Here is a 19,874-nt window from a genome sequence, read left to right as displayed (position 1 = left end):
TTTATTTAAATGTTTTAAGTTGTCCTTTTCCCCTACTTGAAAGCAAAGATTATGACCTACAGATTATTCAGATAGAAGAGATCTTTTACAGTTGTCAAAGAGATCTTCTTCACATAGGGACTATTTCTTTTTTAATTTGGTAATTTTTTAAATTCCTGAAAACATAACCGACACCTGAGTACCAGCCACTTGACTATGTATGGACTTTTACTCTCTGAGAATGAAATTATAAAGCACTATAATCAAAGCCCTGGCCAGGTGGCTCAGTTAGTTGGAGCATTGTCCCATACACCAGAAAGTTGCAGGTTCAATTCCCAGTTAGGGCACATACCTAGATTGCAGGTTCGATCCCCAGTAGGGAAGTGTATGGAGGCAACCGATCTATGATTCTCTCTCACAATGATGCTTCTCTCTCTCCCTCCCCTCCTCTCTCTAAAATCAATAAAAACATATCCTCAGGTGAGAATTAAAAAAATAAAAATAAATATGATCATGAGCAGCCAGCTATAGAAATTACCCAACATTCTATTCAGAAGACCCAAGAGTACCTTCATAGAGACAAACTTAACTGAAATGTGATTCAAAGAAAACTCAAACCTAATCAATTACATTGGATGTACCAACAGAAAATGCATAGATTATAATGAATCAATGAATTATGAACTTAGGAAACAAATACAGGCCTTTAAACATCTTCAGACTAAAACATCAGTGTTACATGCTTTCAGTCCTGCCCAAAGGCAAGAACACCAATCCACAGCAGGCCAGCCCCAGGGGCAGAGGAAAAGGCGGCTGTGACTCAGTAATTGAGATATTCCAACAGTCTTTCATCTGACTTACTACTCACCAAGAATTCTAATTATAATACAGCTCTCCATATATATTTGCCTTTGGGGTGCAAATAGAGTCATCCATAAACCAAGATACTTGGTCAGCTTAATAATCATATTTCTCTTTTCTTTTTTTTTCTTTTTTTTAAAATATATCTTTATTGATTTCAGAGAGAGGAAAGGAGAGGGAGAGAGAGCTAGAAACATCAATGATGAGAGAGTCATTGATCGGCCGCCAGCCCGCAACCCGGGCATGCGCCCTGACCGGGAATCCAACCCCGATCTCCTGGATCCTAGGTCGACGCTCAACCGCTGAGCCACGCCCAGCCGGGCAATAATCATATTTCTTATTATAAAGAAACAAACTGGAGCCTCAGTTTATGTATCAGTCTTGTGAATATTGTTATTGTGGATCAGTCCTCAGAATCCCACTATCTCCAAAATACTAACACTGGATTCTCCAGCTTTATAAACTGAGAATCAAACCTGAGTGAGACATGATGATCATATCTAGGCGCTGCCCCAAGACTGAGAACCAGGTGATAGTCATATCTAGCCTCCCCCAGATAGCAACCCTTCTCTTGTGTTACTCTTAAAATCATAACACACTGTTAGCAAATAACAGAGACTTAATACCAAGTTTTCACATTATTTTTGCATTCAATTTCTACCAACAGGAAGTAAAAACCAAAAAGTTCTAAAAGTCAAGTTTTTAATATGCAAGTTTTTAATTGGGCTTACATACTTTTAAAATTTTATTTAGATTCTAACATGGTCCTAAAAAATAACTTCTTTATAATTCTACATAAGTGTATTCTTCTGGTAAATGACTGTCAGGAATATGTATCTCCCTTTCACAATTAGCACATAGATTTTATTAATATGAGTCTATACACCCTGTCAGAGAATCTGATAACAAGGTAAATTTCTTTTACATGTTGTAAAAATACATTTTCTTTTCTTTCCTTTCACTTGTCCCCAAAGAATCAATTTATACATGGGTATATAAGACTTACTCATAAAATTGCTTTGTAAATTCCCTTAAAATTTAACCATTAAATCTTTCTTACTGATTTTGCTTCAGATTTTTAAGTTAATAACATTTATTACAAAAGAAATCCATTGTTGTATATTATTTTATATGCTAGAGAAACATGCCAGGTTATACTGTCCTAGCAGTTACTAAGAAATCTGCCAAAGAAAATTATTTTATGGTCCTTTCCTCTAGTTTTTATGGCTAACATTTTTCCCTTATCATAGAATTCCCCAAAACTAAAGACATATTTCACAGTTTTTACTACAAATAATTAAGAATTGACCCCTTCCTACACAGAATCAATACTGGTGCTGTACTTACTGAACCAATACCATCCATCAGTGTGAGGAGTGAAGCTACAACTCTTTTTTCCACTTCATTCTGAGCCCCTTCTCTTTTTGGACAAAGTGCATCTAGCTCATCAATAAAAATAATTGATGGGTGCCTAAAAACAAACAAGTAAAACTGAATTATCTAATATGCATTCAGTTTTTAAATTTGATATATGATAGTTCGATTAAAAAATTAAAACTAAGTAGTTTTAATTTTATAAATGAAACATGACATGTCACATTTAGGAAAGGCAACAGGGTGTTAAACTGAAAAATCTTAGATGAATTCTAGCCCAAATTATTAACTCACCAAAATTACATTCTAATGGATCTGCCCTCAATAAAAAGAGCACTGAGAACAGTCTACTGCTTAGGAGATGAGGGTATATGCCTAGGCAGAACTTTCCCAATAACACCCACTGAGTTGTTGTGCCTCAATTAATTCAGAAGCTGAGGCTAGAGATGTTGTCCCTGGGCACAGGTTTAAAGCCCAAGGGAGAAAAAGTAGAAATACTCTGTTTTTTTACCTATTAAAAAAATAACTTTTAAGATGGTCAATGTTCCTATAAAAAGTTGTGAATTCTCTCATAAAAGGAAACTTCACTGCCAGGAACATAACAATGATAACAAAAATATACTAAGCAATAAGGTATACCCTGGTTCTCAAACGTTCAGTATTAGGACTACAGACTACTTATTTCATCTACTATCACTGGAAAAAAAATACTTTAAAAATAGAAGTTCTTTTGATAAGCGAGCAGTAATTATGTTAAGTTGAATACCAAAACGACAGAGCACAGCCATATTATAAATAATATTACATTAGACCAAGTTATATACCACATTCTAATGCTCCTTGCAATGTAACATAGTAGACTAATTTGAGGCACAGTATTCAGTAAGAATTGTTGTTAAAGAGCAAAAAATCTGTCCCTTCGAAGCAAAGTAAAATAAAACAAAGTTTTAAGCATAAAGGGCTACTATAATACAGTCTACTAAGGGAACTAGCTATACTGACTATGCCTAAGTACCCAAAAGAAAGAAAGTCATAAATATTTATGTTCAAGCAAAGTCATGATATCAAATAACACTGTCTTAATTCTTTTACCTTATATAATTTTTTAAAATTGAAATGTAACTGACATATAACATTATATTAGTTCAGGTATACAATATAACAATTTAATATTTGTATTTTGTGAAGTAATCACCAGTCTAGTCACTAGGGTGACATCTGTCACCATGCATAGTTACAACACTTATTTTCTTGTGATGAGATCTTTTAAGATCTACTCTCTTTACAACTTTCAAATATGAAATAGTTATATTAACTATAGTCACCATCCTGTACATCATATGCCCATGACTTATTTCTTTAATAACGTGAAGTTATCAGATAGAAATAGATGAGATAGAATGCCATTAGACTTACAATCTACTTCTAGTGCTACCACTATTAGTTCTGTACTATTCTTTCATGCTTAGTATAAAGTGTTGGTATCTCTACTTTGATTAATACAGCCTTAACTACTAATTTCAAACATCTGAAAATATAGAATACCGCAGAGTGGCTTCAGCAAATATCTGACGTAATCTTGCTTCAGTTTCCCCATAGAATCTGCAACAAATAAAATACATTTAAAGACGAACTCTGACTTTCCAAATATTTCCAGAATACTTAAAATTAACTTTCAAAAATTATTTTCTAAAATTAATTTGTATATACATTAAAGAGCAAATTTAAAACATTTCAACATGTGAAACATCCAGACAGAATACTATGCAGCTATTTTTTGAAAACCGCATTCAAGCAGAGAGTCTCCAGCAATGAGAGGAGAGGACCCCGCAGCAGGTAATAGATCGTTAGTCAAGATGTCTCAGCACCTGAGCCTCTTGCCTTCAAAAAGGAACTACCCAAAGAGAAAGACTTTGGAAACTCAGGGCTCAGAAGTGTCTGCAGGACAACTTATTTCAAGCTGTGAATCCAGAGCTCTTCAATAAACCTAATAAACTTACAGTGGCTTTCAGACTGATAACCTTCTGCTTTGCGTGGCTTATGTTGGTTACCTACATGCAACACAAGAGAATAAAAAGGGCCTCTATGAAGCTATTGATAGTGAGGGACACAGTCACATGAAGATAAAAACATCAAAATGGGAGGTTAATAGTGCTGGTTACTATGGATGGAGCTATATCAAGGGCTCTGAAATTGTCAAATGATAGACTCTATAAATGCACATCATGTTCCTTGTTTTAGAATATGTTAAAGAGGAAACAAGATAGCAGTTGCAACCAGGCCAGTAGAGTCAATTTTGTCCTTTCAAAGCTGCAGCCATTATCTCATTTTTTTCACAAATAGCTTCTCAATATATTTCTTTTATTAAACTCTTTTATAAAACTGCCATGAGAATGGAAGTCATTTTTTGTTCATTATTAAGATCTACATAATAAAAGTACCCAGTGTTGTTAAATTTGCATGGTGTTTTTAATATTTTAAGGTGAAATGTGCATTTCCAACTATTGTGAGGGTTTATTTTTCTTTTGCTATTTGCAAAGGTAATGTTTATTTTCTACCTGCCATAGAACCTATATCTGTAAAGAAAAATAAATAATTGTAAAGTATTGTAAAGCATGCAGTTAACACTGAAGACAAACAGTTTTTAGAGTCACAGATGGTTAATATATTTTGGTTTTTCATTTCAGCTAATTTTGGTCCAGAGTTTTAATTGAAAAGATACTCCCACTTATCTACTAAAACAAAGATTAAATGGAGGAATAACCCAAAGTAAGTATAGTTTTTCTTTAAAAAAATAAGTATGTTATACTGAGGTATGATGTTTTTATTTGACTATAACTGTTACCTATTTTAGTTTTTGTAAATTAATGCTACAATGATATGAGAAACATAAGATTAAATGTTGTTATAGTTATTTAAAAACCAGAACTACTCAATAAAGAAGGCCTCCTTACTGTTCTGGGTTTACCTGATATAATTTAAATCTTTCTGACAAGGGTTCTGGACCTGTTTCATTTCTAGATATTTACTTCATTCTCCAAATCATTGTAATTGGGGCTTAATAATAAATCTTATCTCTGAAATTTTGTTTTATTTATTACTACCAATAATAACAACAGCATAGGCAGAGTTTATCATCATAATGTAAGTTTTTAATTTCCAGTACTTTACTGTGGTGTTGCAAAATATGTAAAAAATGCAGTTATGTCTGCTTTGTAGATATTAAAAAGCTCAGCTGAATAATCTACAGGCAACTAAATCAAATCTTTACTATTGAGCCCTAAAAAAAACAAATTTAAGAAGTATATTTAATAATATTGTTTATTCTATTAAATCATGCACCTACTTGCTTATAATTTCAGGACCATTTATTACAGAAACATAGGCTCCAACTTCATTAGCAATAGCCCTGGCAATCATTGTCTTTCCAGTACCTGGAGGGCCATACAGTAACACTCCTCTAGGGGGAGGAATTCCTAGAAGAAAAAGAAGAGAACACTGGAGTCAGCATTAGTAGGTTTCTTGTGTTGCCATGACTTAAGGCATGAGTTAAAAATATAAATTTACCTCGCATCACAAACTAAAGAGTCAGACCTTCTTTATTCTGCCCAGGAAGATGTATAACTAGCCCAATCACTGATCTCCTCCAGCAATGACTGATTCTCTCTATATAGACGCAACCTGTTCAGGTACTTCGGTTAAAAACTGGCTGGACACTCACACTGTTGCCATGCCCCATCCCACATTATCAAAACAAAGTCCAAACAACAACAATCACATAAAGCAAACCACCAATCCCAAATTATAGCATTTATACATTCCTAGGAAAATGTCAATCCAAGGGTTCGTATTATATATATATATATAAATTCACAAAAGAGGAAAAAGCAGAGAAAGAGATGGTATGCACCAAATACATGCAGAGAATTGGGCAGTCACCACACAGAGGTAGCCCTGAGGTTCCTAGGAACCAAGTCACTCCCTTAACCATTTGCATCAATACAGATATCCGCACATAGCTACATTTCCTAACCAAGAAGTTTTACCCAGTGTATCTGAATATTTGGCTTATTTCTTTAGTCATTACAGCTGATCTAGCCTGACAAGGCACTTATTCTAGACCCAATACAAACAACTGTGAAAGTATGCAATTAAAAGAGACGAGGCTGCCCGGCTGGCATGGCTCAGTGGTTGAGCAGCCTATGAATCAGGAGGTCACAGTTTGATTCCTGGTCAGGGCACATGCCCAGGTTTTGGGCTTGATCCCCAGTAGCGGGTGTGCAGGAGGAAGCCAACCAATGATTCTCTCTTATCACTGATGTTTCTATCTCTCTCTCCCTCTCTGAAATCAATTTAAAAAAAGAGAAAGAGACAAGGCTACAACTAACTCATTACAACCTAAAACACCTAGGACGCCTAGCACAGAAAGCTCACTTAACTTGGCATCTCCCAAAGCAACTCATACCTCCTACCACACCTACCACTCAGGAAAGAAAAATAGGAAAATAGGGTGAGCAATTATTAGATAAGTGGAATGAGCCAACTGCTTTTGACTTGGAACGCTTTTGGTGCAATACACTGAAGAAATCATACCATAACTCTTGAATAGTTCAAGCTGCTTGAGAGGAAGTTCAATTATTTCTCTAATTGCTTTCAGCTGACCACTTAAGCCTCCGATCATGTCATAAGTTACTTTGAATTGGTTGTCTTGCTCTTTTGAATTTGCACCAATTTTTGTAAAATTGACTCTTGTTGTCGAAGAAATGAAATAGAAAGTGTCAGTGTTGCACTTTGCTCCCAGACTGGCTGGCTTTAGTAATCTCTCTTCATTGATAAGGTACTCATTTCCTTCTCTGGCAGATGCAAAGCTACATTCAAGACCTGTGACTTCCTCTAGCCCAGGCCCACTACTGCCACCAGGACTCTGTGTGACATCTGACAAAATGTCACCAGCTCTATTTATCTTTCTGTCATCTACTGGTTTGGGGGGAGTACTGCTTGATGGTGGGACCCGAGGCTCTTCCAGATCCAACTGGCTTAGCTGTAAGGACATATCCAGGGTACTGGCTTCTATGCTGGACCGTTTAGAGGCCATTCCCTCAGCATCAGTATCAGAATCACTCTGAAGCCTTCTCAGTATCATGCCGTCTGCCCCTTTCACTCGCAGCACTTGCAACTTGCATGGTCGTCCATAGAATGTAATATATAGAAAGTTGCCTGGTAAAACAATCTTGCCATCTAGAAAACAATTTATTGAATATATATATGTGTTAGCACAATTTTTCACCCATTTAATGTTTAAATAGCAATTTGTTTCATCTATCAACAAATCTACCTGACTGAAAAGAATAAGTCAAAGATGGGATTAATAAAATAATTGTTACGAAAAATAAAAGCCCTAATATTCCCCTATGAGGGAGCACTATTTGGAGAGCAAAGAAAAACAAGATGATTCTCTGAAATAGTGAAGATTCTATCAACTACATTAACAAATAGCCAGGCAGTCTACATTTGATAATACACTAACCCAAAATAGCACACTTAAACCAACACGCCAAGATAATATTTCTCACTGGAAAGAGCAAGAGCTCAAGGATTCAAAGTCTCAGTTTTTCCACTGACTTTGTCCACAGACACACTGTATATTCTCTCCATTGCTCAACTGCCAATCAATTAACTGGGGAAAAGAACCCCACATCCCTATCTTAAAAAGACATTAATTCATTGAGGAGAATATTCTCTATGCTATTTTGAAGAAAGCTATTAAGTATACAGACCTCAAAGACACAGTACTTTATTTGTTGCTGCCTTGCTTCTTAAAATTTAAAAAACTGTTTAAAATATGTCTCACCTAGTTTTCTCAGAAGACAACCAGCCAATTGTTCTTCATTAATATCCACATTTTTGTCACTGTAAAGGTTTGGGGTGGGGAAAATAGAAATAAGCATTAAGTACACCAGAAACGTAAATGTAATATAAAATAACACATGCGTAATTGTAATGTAGATGTAATCAAAAGCATAATTAGTTTACAACATGGAAATTATTTATACAATTTTGGAATGACTTACAAATTTCAGATAGTTCTTATAGCCATGAAAATCTCATTTGCAGTCTGATGCCCTAGTGGCCTAAATCAGTGTTCTTCAAAATATAGGGTACTATCCACTAGTGGATCATGAAATCATTTCAGTCAATCCTACCTAGCACTTTTTTTAATAGAATACAAACATCAGAGTATATCACACACAGAAAGGGTAAATAATGCTTTGTAAAACATTATTACACACATCTATATACTCACTGTAGACAGGTACACACGTGTGCATAAGTGCACTCTATGTATATATACTATAAATGTGTAAGTACAATGAATCACAATGAAAAATGTTTATTTTTTTATTGTGTGTCAGTCAAAAACATTTGAAAACCGCTAGCCTTAATTAATCCCTTACCAAACTTGCCTAGCTTGGTAAATGGCTTTTATCAATAGTTTATTTCATTCCCTTTGTATAATTTATAAATTATCCTTCAGGAAAAATAAATCCTATATAGCACTTTATCTAAAGAGGTAGAAATTAAAAAAAGGAGAGTGGTACAATGGAAGTTTATTCTAGAGCAGAGGTGAAGAATGTCCGTATATGGCCTGTGAAATTATTTGGTCTGGCAGGCAGGACTTGAATTCAATAAATCTAGAAGATTTTTTCAGAGCTCATTTTTAAGTTGATAATTTTGTATGGCCCATGAATGTTGTTATAAATATCCAAGTGAGCCCAGCCGGGCGTGGCTCAGCGGTTGAGCGTCGACCTAGGATCCAGGCGATTGGGGTCCGATTCCTGGTCAGGGCACATGCCCGGGTTGCAGGCTCGATCAATGACTTTGTCATCATTGATGTTTCTATCTCTCTCTCTCCCTCTCCCTTCCTCTCTCTGAAATCAATAAAGATATATTTTTTTTTAAAAATAAAATTAAATAAATAAATACCCAAGTGGCCCTTGGCAGAAAAAAGGTTCCCCACCTGTTTTAGAGAAAGGGCATACCTGAGAACCCTTTTTTGACGGATAACCAGGAAGGTCGCTTGTTTGAGTACAGGAAGCAGGCAACCCTAAAAATCATGGTGCTTGTATACAACCATGTCCTTGGAGAACATGTACATTTTCCCTCCTTCTCCATGTGTAAGCAGCCCGCATGGCCTGTGGCCGTGAGCTTGCCAGACACCAGTGGAGGGGAGGGCGGAGCTCAGTAAAAGGTTTTAGCAGGCCCATCTGGGCCAGATATAGGCTGCATCCTCCACTTTCTCAATAGCAAAGCCAAGAGTCGATCTTCATTATTTGCAAAATTTCACGTGTAAATTCACCTACTTGCTAAAATCTATTTGTAATCCCAAAATTAATATGAGCAGAGCATTCCCAGTGAATGTGCATAAGTAAAGTAGGCAAAAAATCTGAGTCACACAACACTTTCTTGTTTCAGCTCTCATCACAGATGACCAGAGGATGGTGACTAGAGATGGTAGGGGACAATGCAGTGTACAGTGAAAATTCATACTCTGGGACCTGTGGGAAGGGGTCTGAATCCTAACTCTGGCAGTTGTTAGCAACGTGACCTTACTTCTGAACACTCCTCTCTTTGTAAAATAAAGAAAATAAAATATACCAGAATGAGTTGTTTTAAGGATTTAAGATAACAATCTATATAAAATATATATACTTGCATATTTATACATGTTAAATATATACATATATGCACCCCTAGAAGCAATGGCTTAGTATTTGCTAATTCAGTGTTTGGGGCAAGTTTGTAGAACACACTACCACAAATAACAAGAATTAACTGTGTATTCATGTGGTGGAGGGGGGAGAATACAAGGAGAAGTTTTCTTGAATCAAATGTATATATAAACTAGAAAGGAAATTATACGTGTCTCCATTAATGCTTAAATTTATTTGTTTACAGAACTCTGAATCGAGTTATACTTAAATTGTTCCTATTTATTAAACTTTTAATAGAAGGTATTTACAACAGTAAAAACCAATTTTGCTTTTAAAAAAGAATGGGTGCAAATAAAATCATTTCCACTAGAAGGAGCTCTAAACTTACTAATGAAATGTTTCAGCTACAGCACAACTGAAGGATTTAAGCAGCAGATTAAAATTACTGATTTTTTCTTATTGGAAATCTTCTGGTCTTAAGCTCTTCTTGCTGCCACATTTAAAACATAAGATTTTTTTAACAAATAAAAAGTTTAAAACCAAGCTTCCATGGAAAACCTATATAGTCCCTCCATAGTAGGTAATCATTATCAGCTAAGAGTGCTGTGCCCTAGAGAGGGGTCATCAAAACTCCAGTCAAGTAAATGCTGTGCCTACAGCCCTGTTTGAAGTCAGTCTGGAGAAGAATCCTGTGCAATCTGAACAGTAGCACTAACCAACCCACACAAAAATGGGCAAGTTCCTGACTTCTCCTCACTGAGCCTGTTTCTTCATCTGTGAAAAAAGGGTAGGTATGGATACCTTGCAGGATGTCTAGAGGATTAAGTGAAAAGAAAAAGGAAAAAATGTGTGCATGCACACGTGTGCTAGTACACAGCTGGTGCTCAACCCATGTTGTGTTCCTTTTCCTTTCTGTCTTTTATCATTTGTTAAACGTTTGTTAAGTGCTCTGAAAACACTTTCCTGTTTTTAAAGGAAATAATATGCCAAAGCTCAAGGCTGTGCTACAAAAGTAGCAAAAGAGAAAAAAACATTTTAAAATAAAGCTAGATTGGAAAATGTTCTGTGATTCTTACACTAATATAAACAACCCCCCCCCAACTGTTACTAGTGTGATATTAAAGTAATCGAAAGATGCTTTTTTAAAACAAATTAAGTAAGATTTTTATATGCAGACCAAGTCAAAATCCTATTAGATTCAAAATATCCAAGAGGACAGGAGATAAACTTTAACAATATTAATAGGGTGCTTTAAACAACTAGTCTTTAGTGAAGGGCTATTTTAAAATCTGATAGAAATAACTGTTTCACTAGATTGAATAATCAATTGAGATAAAATATACAATCAGGTACTTTGCTTGAGCAGTCTTAATTAAAATTTGTTTCTTGCCTACTCATAGTAATCTACTCCATTCCTCATAGCTGTAAAACACACAAGAAGCCCTGAATACAATGCAGACCAACATGAAAAACATGGTTAATACCCATCAGTAATAATTCTCTTACCTAAAGTGTCAGGGCATGCTCTAATCACAGGAACTAGAGAGTCCCTCGTCCCTAAGTTATACAGCACTTGTCTAGCTTGTGCTGTGTACTATGGGAGGCCACTAGCCACTCACATGTGGCCAGTCCAAACTGAGATATGCTATAACTGTAACATACACACTGGATTTTGAAAACTTAGTTCGAAAAACAGAATGAAAAATATCTTATTGTTTTTTATGGTTATAAGTTAAAATAAGATTTTATACATATTGGTTAAACAAAATATTTAATTATAATTAATTTCACATGTTTCTCTTTACTTTTTAAAAGTGGTTACTAGAAAGAGCAAAATTACGTATGTGGTTCACATTTGTGACTCATATTTCTACTGGGTAGTGCTGATTCAGTCACCAAGGAAAAGGAAAAGAGCCAAACCTGAGTGCCACATCCATTTCCTCAGCCTGTAGCACAGCACCCAAAAGAGGCTGGACATGGATGGTATCACCAACTCTGACACCTACATTCTTCTGTGCTATTTCACTCAGGCCAACCTTGCCTCCAGGAAATCCTGATACAGGCCAGGCTGTATAGACCTGCCCAGGAGAGAAAATAAACATTCACAGAATATCAGTAATTTATAAAGCAGAAAATTAAGCACAACCAAGTACATGAATCTGTAACCCCGAAAGGAGTTACAATCTGACACAAGTTGCAAAAAATTTTTATAAATATTACATTTTTGTAAAGATTAGAAATGACCCCATAGTGAAAATGATGGAAGATCTGAGAGGTGGGGATAGGAAAAGAGACAAAGGTGAGAAGAAAATGAGGTAAAATCCTGAAGGTAAGCTGACTATCAGGTAACCCAGCTTGGAGCATGAACTACATCTAGGTAATAGCAAGCAGCCCAGCAGGAACCTGGACCTCATCAAATGAATGTTAAATTCCACAGATGGTGGGCTGAGTTCATACAGTTAGTGTCTTTTCTTCCACAAGACACAGTAAAGGGTTTTAAAAAGTATAAGCCCATGTCCTAGCTGGTTTGGCTCAGTGTTAGAGCGTCGGCCTGCAGACTGAAGGGTCGATTCTGGCCAAGGGCACGTACCTCATACCTCGGTTGCAGGCTTGATCCCTGGCCCCTGAAGGGGGGGAATCAGGAGGCAACCAATCGATGTGTCTCTCTCACATCTATGTTTCTGTTTCTCTCTGTCTCTCTCCCTCCTTTCCACTCTGAAAAAGCAATGGAAAAAATATTCTCGGATAAGGATATTATTAAAAAAAAGTATAAGCTCAGAACAATGAAAAGAATGGGAGGTGTGACATCAGCAGATAAGAGATTTCAAAGCTTTTCCAGAGGGCCCCTAGTGGATGGAGAACACCAAGTAATGAAGCAGAGAAGATATGGCAGAGGCAGAGCAGGGGCTGGCAGCAAAAAAAGCCAAGCTGCCAAAAAATAGCAGCAAGGAGAAACACAGCTGAAACCAGGGAAGGTAATCAAATATTTGTATAAAAAAAGAGATGACCTTCATACCCCAAAATGGTATTTCTGTAGAGAAAGTAACAGACTGGGAAGAATAGGACGATAGAGTATCTCCCAAGGAAAGGCCTCCCAAGGAAAGGCCTCTCTCTCCATTATGACATTTAGGGGCTATATTCCCACTGTAATCACAGACATCAAAGGAGGAGAGAGTTTACATTGGTGGGAGGGTCTTTAAAATACAGTTTTCATTTTTGTCTTGCTTGTGTTAAAAATTACAATCAAAAACCTCTCAAATCTTTCCAAACCAAGGAAATAACAAGGACTCTTACCTCTTGTTTCCCATGTAAACTAGTAAGCAGCACTGGTCGACCTATACATATATTTGCAGACTTCATAGTGCCAAGTCCAAGTTGAACAAGGGAATTCTGGAACTTTTTAGGAACTTTGTCATCTACCAAGAAGCAAAAGAAAAGAATTTTTGTACTGTTTTGTAACTGAAGTTAAGGAATGCTTTCTTTAGGAGGAAACAGAAATCCTTTATCCACATAACCACATGAATGCACTTACCACACTCTGGAGAAACTACTGTTGCAACCCTTCTTACTTTAACAAACAGACTTAAAACCAAACCTTCTAGGGATCCACAGACAGTATGAGTGCTAACTAAAAAAAAAAAAAAAAGTTGTTTTATGGAATCGGTATTAGTTTTCATTAATTAAAAAAATTTTGCTTGGCCCAGTGTGGCTCTGTTGGTTATGCATCATCCCATGCACCAAGTGGTTGCCAGTTTGATTCCCAGTCAGGGCACATGCCCAGGTTGCATGCTGGATCCCCCAGAAAGGGGCATGCAGGAGGCAGCCCAACGATGCCTTGCTCTCATGAATGTTTTTCTCTCTCCCTCCCTCCCTACCTTCCTCTCTCTAAAATTAAAAAAAAACAAAAACATGTATTTTTAAAAAATCTTAAACTTCATGAAGAACTTAACATACTTGCAACAGAGAATCTCTAAGCTTTCCTTTCCACATTACACATTCTAAGTTGAGTTGGTTACTGGTACTCAACTGGGGAGCTGGTCCATCATCTGGCTCTAGAGGATTAAGTCACATTTCCACTTCTGACCCACGTAATAGCAATCAGGTATTTCTCTTCTCTGTTCCCAAGAATACATGAAGAAGATAGTAACCCCCTGGGTAAAGACTCTCACACTGACTGAAATGACCATTAGTGATTTCAACTTCTGGCCAAAGAAGGGGCCCAGAATTCAGCACAGTTGGCAATGCTTATGAAAATGATGTGCTAACATCTCCACCCCTTCCCACCCAGCCCCTCAAGCTGCACACTTGATTAGCTGTCCCTCCTCTGATTCTCCCAGCACCTCATGCTGCCAGATACAAGCACTTAGAGGAGGGGTGGGAAACCTTTTTTTCTGCCAAGGGCCATTTGGATATTTATAACATCATTCATGGGCCATAAAAAATTATCAACTTAAAAATAAGCTATGGCCCTAGCCAGTTTGGCTCAGTGGTTAGATCATTGGCCTGTGGACTGAAGGGTCCTGGGTTCAATTCCAGCCAAGGGCACATACATTGGTTGCAGGCTCGATCCCTGGCCTGCCTGGGGAGAGTGCAGGAGACAACCAACCAATGTGTCTCTCTCACATCAATGTTTCTCCCCACACCCCCTTCCACTCTCTCTGAAAAAGCAATGGAAAAAAATATCCTGGGGTGAGGATAAAAAAAAAAAAAAATTAAATATGAAAAAAGCTCCTAGATTTATTGAATTTGAAGTCCCACCTGCAGTTGCCTTGGCAGGGCCGGACCAAATGATTCTGCAGGCTGTATAAGGCCCGCGGGATGGACATTCCCCACCCCTGACTTGGAGTCATAATATTCATGTTTTACGATCTGACTTTCTCCCAAACTATACACTGCTTTGGAGCAAGAATTGGTCATATTTATCTTTGTATTGCCAATACCTAGCAAGATATCAAATACAGCAGCTGCATAATAAATATCTGTGAAATTAATGAATGCAGTAGATGAGTACACAATATTGTTCTTTTCAGCAAAAATCCATAATATACTTGATAAAATTTTAGCCTGCCAAAAACTTCATTATAAAATTACAGACATATACCATAATCATATAATCAGTGTTCCTTCATAATTGGAAAAACAGCTCTTTTGTCATTAAAAAGTAATTAAATCAATGAAAGCAAACCAAGAGGTATGTCTGATTTACATTATTCTCTGCCACAACAAAATAACTTCCCTACATATTTATTCTCCTCCAGTCATCAGGTGAACAAAGCTGGAAAAACAAAGCATTTCACGGAGCTAAGATTAACAGTACTGAGTATAAAATAAAATGAGCATATTTCATAATATGGAAAGCTGAAAAGAAATTCAACTTTCAGGCCTCTCACAAAGTTTACCCATCAGTAATAGCAAAGCATCCTATCCTGTTGGATGACCTCATAATGTTCAGTTTCTGCCACTTCTTTCTTTCTGAAGGTGAATGATTCCCTTGTGACAGTTGCCTCACAGGTATATCAATCCTCAACAACAGGATTCTAGGTTTTCTTCTCTTTCCACCATCCTATCCTGCACATTTCCCATGTTCCAAGGATTTGACAAACCACAGGCTTCTGGAAATATCGCCATTTCCTCCTTATCACCCATGGAGATCATGTTCAAATCCCATGCACTGGCCTGACTTCCCAAGACATCTCCTTGTATTCTCTGCTTACAACACACAAGTCTCTTCAAGCTGACCTCCACACAGCTCCCATCACCAGTTCTCATTCCTCAAATACTTTAAAAATCTATCTCGAGCCAGGAGAACATGGCTCAGCAGTTGAGCATCAATCTATGATCCAGGAGATTGAAGTCTGATTCCCGGTCAGGGCACAAGCCCAGGTTGTGGGCTCGATCCTCAGTGGGGGTGTGTGCAGGAGGCAGCCAATCAATGACTCCCTCATCACTGATGTTTCTGTCTCTCTCCCTCTCCCTTCCTCTCTCTGAAATCAATGAAGATATATATATCACGAGCCCTAGCTGGTTTTGCTCAGTGGTTAGTACATCAGCCTGTGGACTCAAGGGTCCCGGGATCGATTCCGGCCCAGGTCACGTACCTTGTTTTAGGGCTTGATCCCTGGCCCTGGTTAGGGCTTGTATGGGAGGCAACCAATCGATGTGTCTCACATCGATGTTTCTCTCTCTCTCCTTTCCTCTCTCTCTGAAAAGCAATGGAAAAAATATCCTCAGGTGAGGATTAAAATACATATACATATATGTATGTATGTGTGTGTGTGTGTGTGTGTGTGTGTGTATGTATATATCTCGACACCACTGTCCCCAGTAACTAACTTCACTTATTGAGTGCTTATGTGCCAGATTAACTAATGAGATAGGAAAAGTAATTTCACACAACCATCCATACTTCATGTGACTGACACTACACTACACACTGGAGATACAGAAGTGGACACAGTCCTTGGCTTCACATAGCTTACAATCTAATAGGATAACAGAGTTAATAAACAGTCATTAAGGCCTGGCCAGGTGGCTCAGTTGGTTGAAGCATCATCCCATGCACCAAAAGGTTGCAGATTCTATTCCAAGTCAGGGCACATAACTAGGCTGCAGGTTCCATCCCTGGTTGGGGCAAGTGCGGGAGGCAACCTACTGATGTTTCTCTCTCACATCAATGTTTCTTTCTCTTTCCTTTCCTCTCTCTCTAAAATCAATTTAAAAAAATATATCCTCAGGTGAGGATTAAAAAAATTTACAACAGCCAACCAAATAACTGCACAATTATAAACTAAGATTAATGCAATAAAAAAATGACAGAGTGCTGGAAAGCCTTTAATGTGGGATCTGATCTAATATGGAAAAATAAGAGAAAGCTTCTCCAAGGAAGTAATGCTTCAATTCAGATCTGAAGGAAGAGTAGGAATTAACTAAATGAAGAGGACAAAAAAGATAATTCTGAGCAAAGAGAACAACATGTCCAGAGGTCGTGGGAAGAAGGGAGCACTATACACCAGAGGGAAGAGGACAAACAGAGAGAGTGGTGGGAGACAAGCCATGTAAAGAAGGTCAAGACCACCCAGGGCAGCAGGTGATATCAAGCTGTTGGTCTTTATTCTGACAACTGCAGGCCAGTGAGGGGTGAAGAGAAGGGTCATGACAGGATCTTCATTTAAAAGACCATTGCAGCGGCAGAGCAGAAAGTAAATGGAAGGGCTGGTGTAGTAAGTGGTCCAGGTGAAAGAGGACGGTGTCTGGGATTACGGCTGAAACAAAGGCAGTGTGGGAAATATTGAGGTGATAAGCAGGACTTGGTGGTGGACTGAATATGGGAGATGTAAGAGAGGTATGATACATGACTCCTAGGTTTCTGAATATGAATTCTTGAGGTCAATCTTGAAGTACCTTTGAAAAAATCCAAGAGAAGAGATATAGCCGAGTGCTATTTCAAGTGTGGTTGGCAAACTATTTACTTCTGGTTCCTGATAAGCACAGAAAATGAGAATAGATGTCCAGAAGCTTTTATTGCATTTTGACAAGAGTAATTTTACATGTGTTGAATATAATAAAAATTTCTATTTTTTAACTTATTTTTCTAATAACTTTTGTTATTAATCCTCACCTGAGAATATTTTTTCTGTTCATTTTTAGAGAGCAGAAGGGAGGGAGGAGGAGACACACACATCAGTTGGTTGCCTCCCCTCAAATCCCCACCGCCAAGGATAGAACCTGTAACCCAGGTACTTGCCCTTCATCAGGAATGGTACCATTCAGACCCCTGCCAAACTCCCCAGCCCCAATACTCAGGCCACCGCTCCAACCAGTGAGCCACAGCAACCAGGACTAGAAACTTATTTTTATTGTATTTTAAAACAGTGCTGATATGTGGCATATCTTAAATTTTAAAACCTTCCCTATAGAGTTGGAGAACCATTGATCTACAGCAGTGATTTTCAACTGGTGTGCCCCCAGAATTTTTAAAACATGCAATATCTGACTATTTAGTCAGAGGCACTGACCTCTTTTCCCTTAGATTGTCAAATTTTAAAAAAATGACAACAGCCAACCAAACAACAGCCCTCCAGTGTGAATGAATCAAAATTATACCTATTTTTCTGTCAGATCAGCAAAAAGTATTTTTGGTATGCTGCAGAATTTTAGTAATTAGTTTATATGTGCCATGAGATGAAAAAGGTTGAAAATTGCTGGTCTAGAGGACAAGTGAGTCAAGACTGAGAAATAGTATAAACTAGAACTATAAGTCTCAAAATGCTGAGGGAATACATGGGAAAACTCTGGGCAGTGAATAAACTTGCCAAAAAACGGTTTATAGAGACAAGAAGGGTTTTAGACTAAGAATTGAGGGGCTTCAACATTCTTTTTAATCCTCAACAGAAGATATGCTTATTGATTTTAGAGCGAGCGAAACATGGGTAGTTGTTGCCTCCCCACACGCCCCAACCGGAAATGGAACCTGAAAACCCCGCAACCTTTTGGTGTGCGGGACAACGCTCCAACCAACTGAGCCACCAGGCAGGGCGAGGAACTTCACCATTTGGAAGATGAGCCAAGTACCCACAGAAGGAAGAGGAGAGAGTAAAAAAGTCTGACAGAGGCGTCAAATGAAGAAGTGGAGTGCTTCCAGTTGGAGGAAACGGTGGCTCATGGCCGAAGCGGCTGGAAGGTCAAGTGCGGTCAGCGATGCGCCTGTGCGGGCCGTGAGGCCGGTCCGTTGCCGGGGCAGCTCCAGGGGACACCGGTGGAGGTCGAGCAGGCTCGAGCCCCGGAGCAGAGTGGCCCCCGGGCTGCGGGAGAAGGCGGCCCCTTTGAAGACGGCGCCGAGGGCACTAAGGTTGACGGGGGAGGACAGCCGCGGGACAGGACGGGCTGTTCCCCCGCCCCGGGGGACGCTGACTCAAGGACAAGAGCTTAGCTCTAGGGCTGCCTTTAGGGTCCACGGGAGACAGACACACGTCCTGCCACCGGTTCACTCTGACCCACTTTTCAGGGTTTTGCCGATCAAAGACTTTTTGGGCAAGCCCGTCCTCCCAGCTCCCGGGAGCGGAAGACTTGGGGGACGGCTCTAAGGTCACACACTTCTGGGCTCTAACGTGTAGCTGAGAAACCTGCAAAATGGGCACAACTAACCCCGCACCCGCGTCCCAGGGCGTCCGCGAGGCTTAGACTTGAAACGGACGGACATACAATGAAGCGCTTGCCCCCGAAACCAGAACCTGTGCAGTGCTGCCAGAAGCAGCCAGCTTTCCGTCCCGAGGGCGCAGGGACGCCCCTCAGGAAGGATGTCCCCACATCTTGACTGAACTGGGCTGTTTCGTCCCCTATACTCGCTGGACAGGTGCAATGTTGCCGTTAAATATATCGTCCATCTTAAGTACGGCAAAGTTGTCTCAAGTGCAACTTGGCAATTCAAGGCAATTTACAAAAGGGACCGTTGAGCTGGTCATGGAAAGGGCACTTGTGCCTTCTCCGAGGCGCGCTTGGCCCCGAGCCCCTTACACCTCGGCCTCGCCCACTCTTCACAGCGCCGTGCCTCCAGCCCGACCTCCCGACCTCCGTCCCCTCAGGTGGCGTCCCCTCGGACTCCGACCGCCCTCCCACCACTCTCACCCTTTTCTAAGAAGTTGATCACCGCCAGAGTCCCGGTCGCCGCCGCGAAGCCGGTTTCGGCAGAAGCAGCCGAGGCCCCCGCAGGAGAGCGAGCCGCGGAGGGCGAGGGCGAACCTCTGTCGGAGCTCCGGTTGGGCCGTTTTCGGTTCTTCTTGGAAGACATGATCCGCAGGCAGCCTGGAAGTTGAAGCAGCTAAGCCGGCTCAACGTGCGCGCTTTACTACGGGAAAAACTTCCGGGGCAGAAGTCAGAGAGGCTCCACCCCCCGCGCCGTAATTCCCCAAGTGAAGCGCAAAAAGGGGCGGGGAGGAACCGACCATCTTC

At 39.3% G+C, this 19,874-nt stretch overlaps 1 protein-coding gene and 1 pseudogene across 4 annotated transcripts in view; one reads left to right on the top strand and one right to left on the bottom strand.

Annotated features, from left to right (window-relative positions):
• Nucleotides 1–19,784, bottom strand: part of AFG2A (AFG2 AAA ATPase homolog A) — a 235,616-nt gene extending 215,832 nt beyond the window's left edge. For 2 of the 3 annotated variants that reach the window (XM_081135502.1, XM_081135503.1), the window contains exons 1-8: nucleotides 19,551–19,784; nucleotides 13,221–13,342; nucleotides 11,847–12,004; nucleotides 8,066–8,124; nucleotides 6,808–7,452; nucleotides 5,561–5,690; nucleotides 3,760–3,816; nucleotides 2,188–2,311 (exon numbers count right to left, since the gene is read on the bottom strand). In XM_081135502.1, the coding sequence (XP_080991628.1) occupies nucleotides 2,188–2,311; nucleotides 3,760–3,816; nucleotides 5,561–5,690; nucleotides 6,808–7,452; nucleotides 8,066–8,124; nucleotides 11,847–12,004; nucleotides 13,221–13,342; nucleotides 19,551–19,713 (1,458 nt within the window). In that variant the 5' untranslated portion in view covers nucleotides 19,714–19,784. The remainder of the gene's footprint in view (nucleotides 1–2,187; nucleotides 2,312–3,759; nucleotides 3,817–5,560; nucleotides 5,691–6,807; nucleotides 7,453–8,065; nucleotides 8,125–11,846; nucleotides 12,005–13,220; nucleotides 13,343–19,550) is intronic. The other variant, XM_081135504.1, reaches the window with a different exon arrangement.
• Nucleotides 3,979–4,418, top strand: LOC308555588 (small integral membrane protein 8 pseudogene; annotated as a pseudogene). The gene is made up of 2 exons: nucleotides 3,979–4,015; nucleotides 4,080–4,418. The product of its transcript is annotated as a small integral membrane protein 8 pseudogene (transcript).
• Nucleotides 19,785–19,874: the final 90 nt, after the last annotated feature.

This window comes from Miniopterus schreibersii (assembly GCF_964146895.1).
Source record: "Miniopterus schreibersii genome assembly, chromosome: 4".
Lineage (NCBI taxonomy): Eukaryota > Metazoa > Chordata > Mammalia > Chiroptera > Miniopteridae > Miniopterus > Miniopterus schreibersii.
The sequence above is the reverse complement of the archived record's forward strand: the minus strand, read 5'-3'. Positions and strand labels throughout refer to the sequence as shown.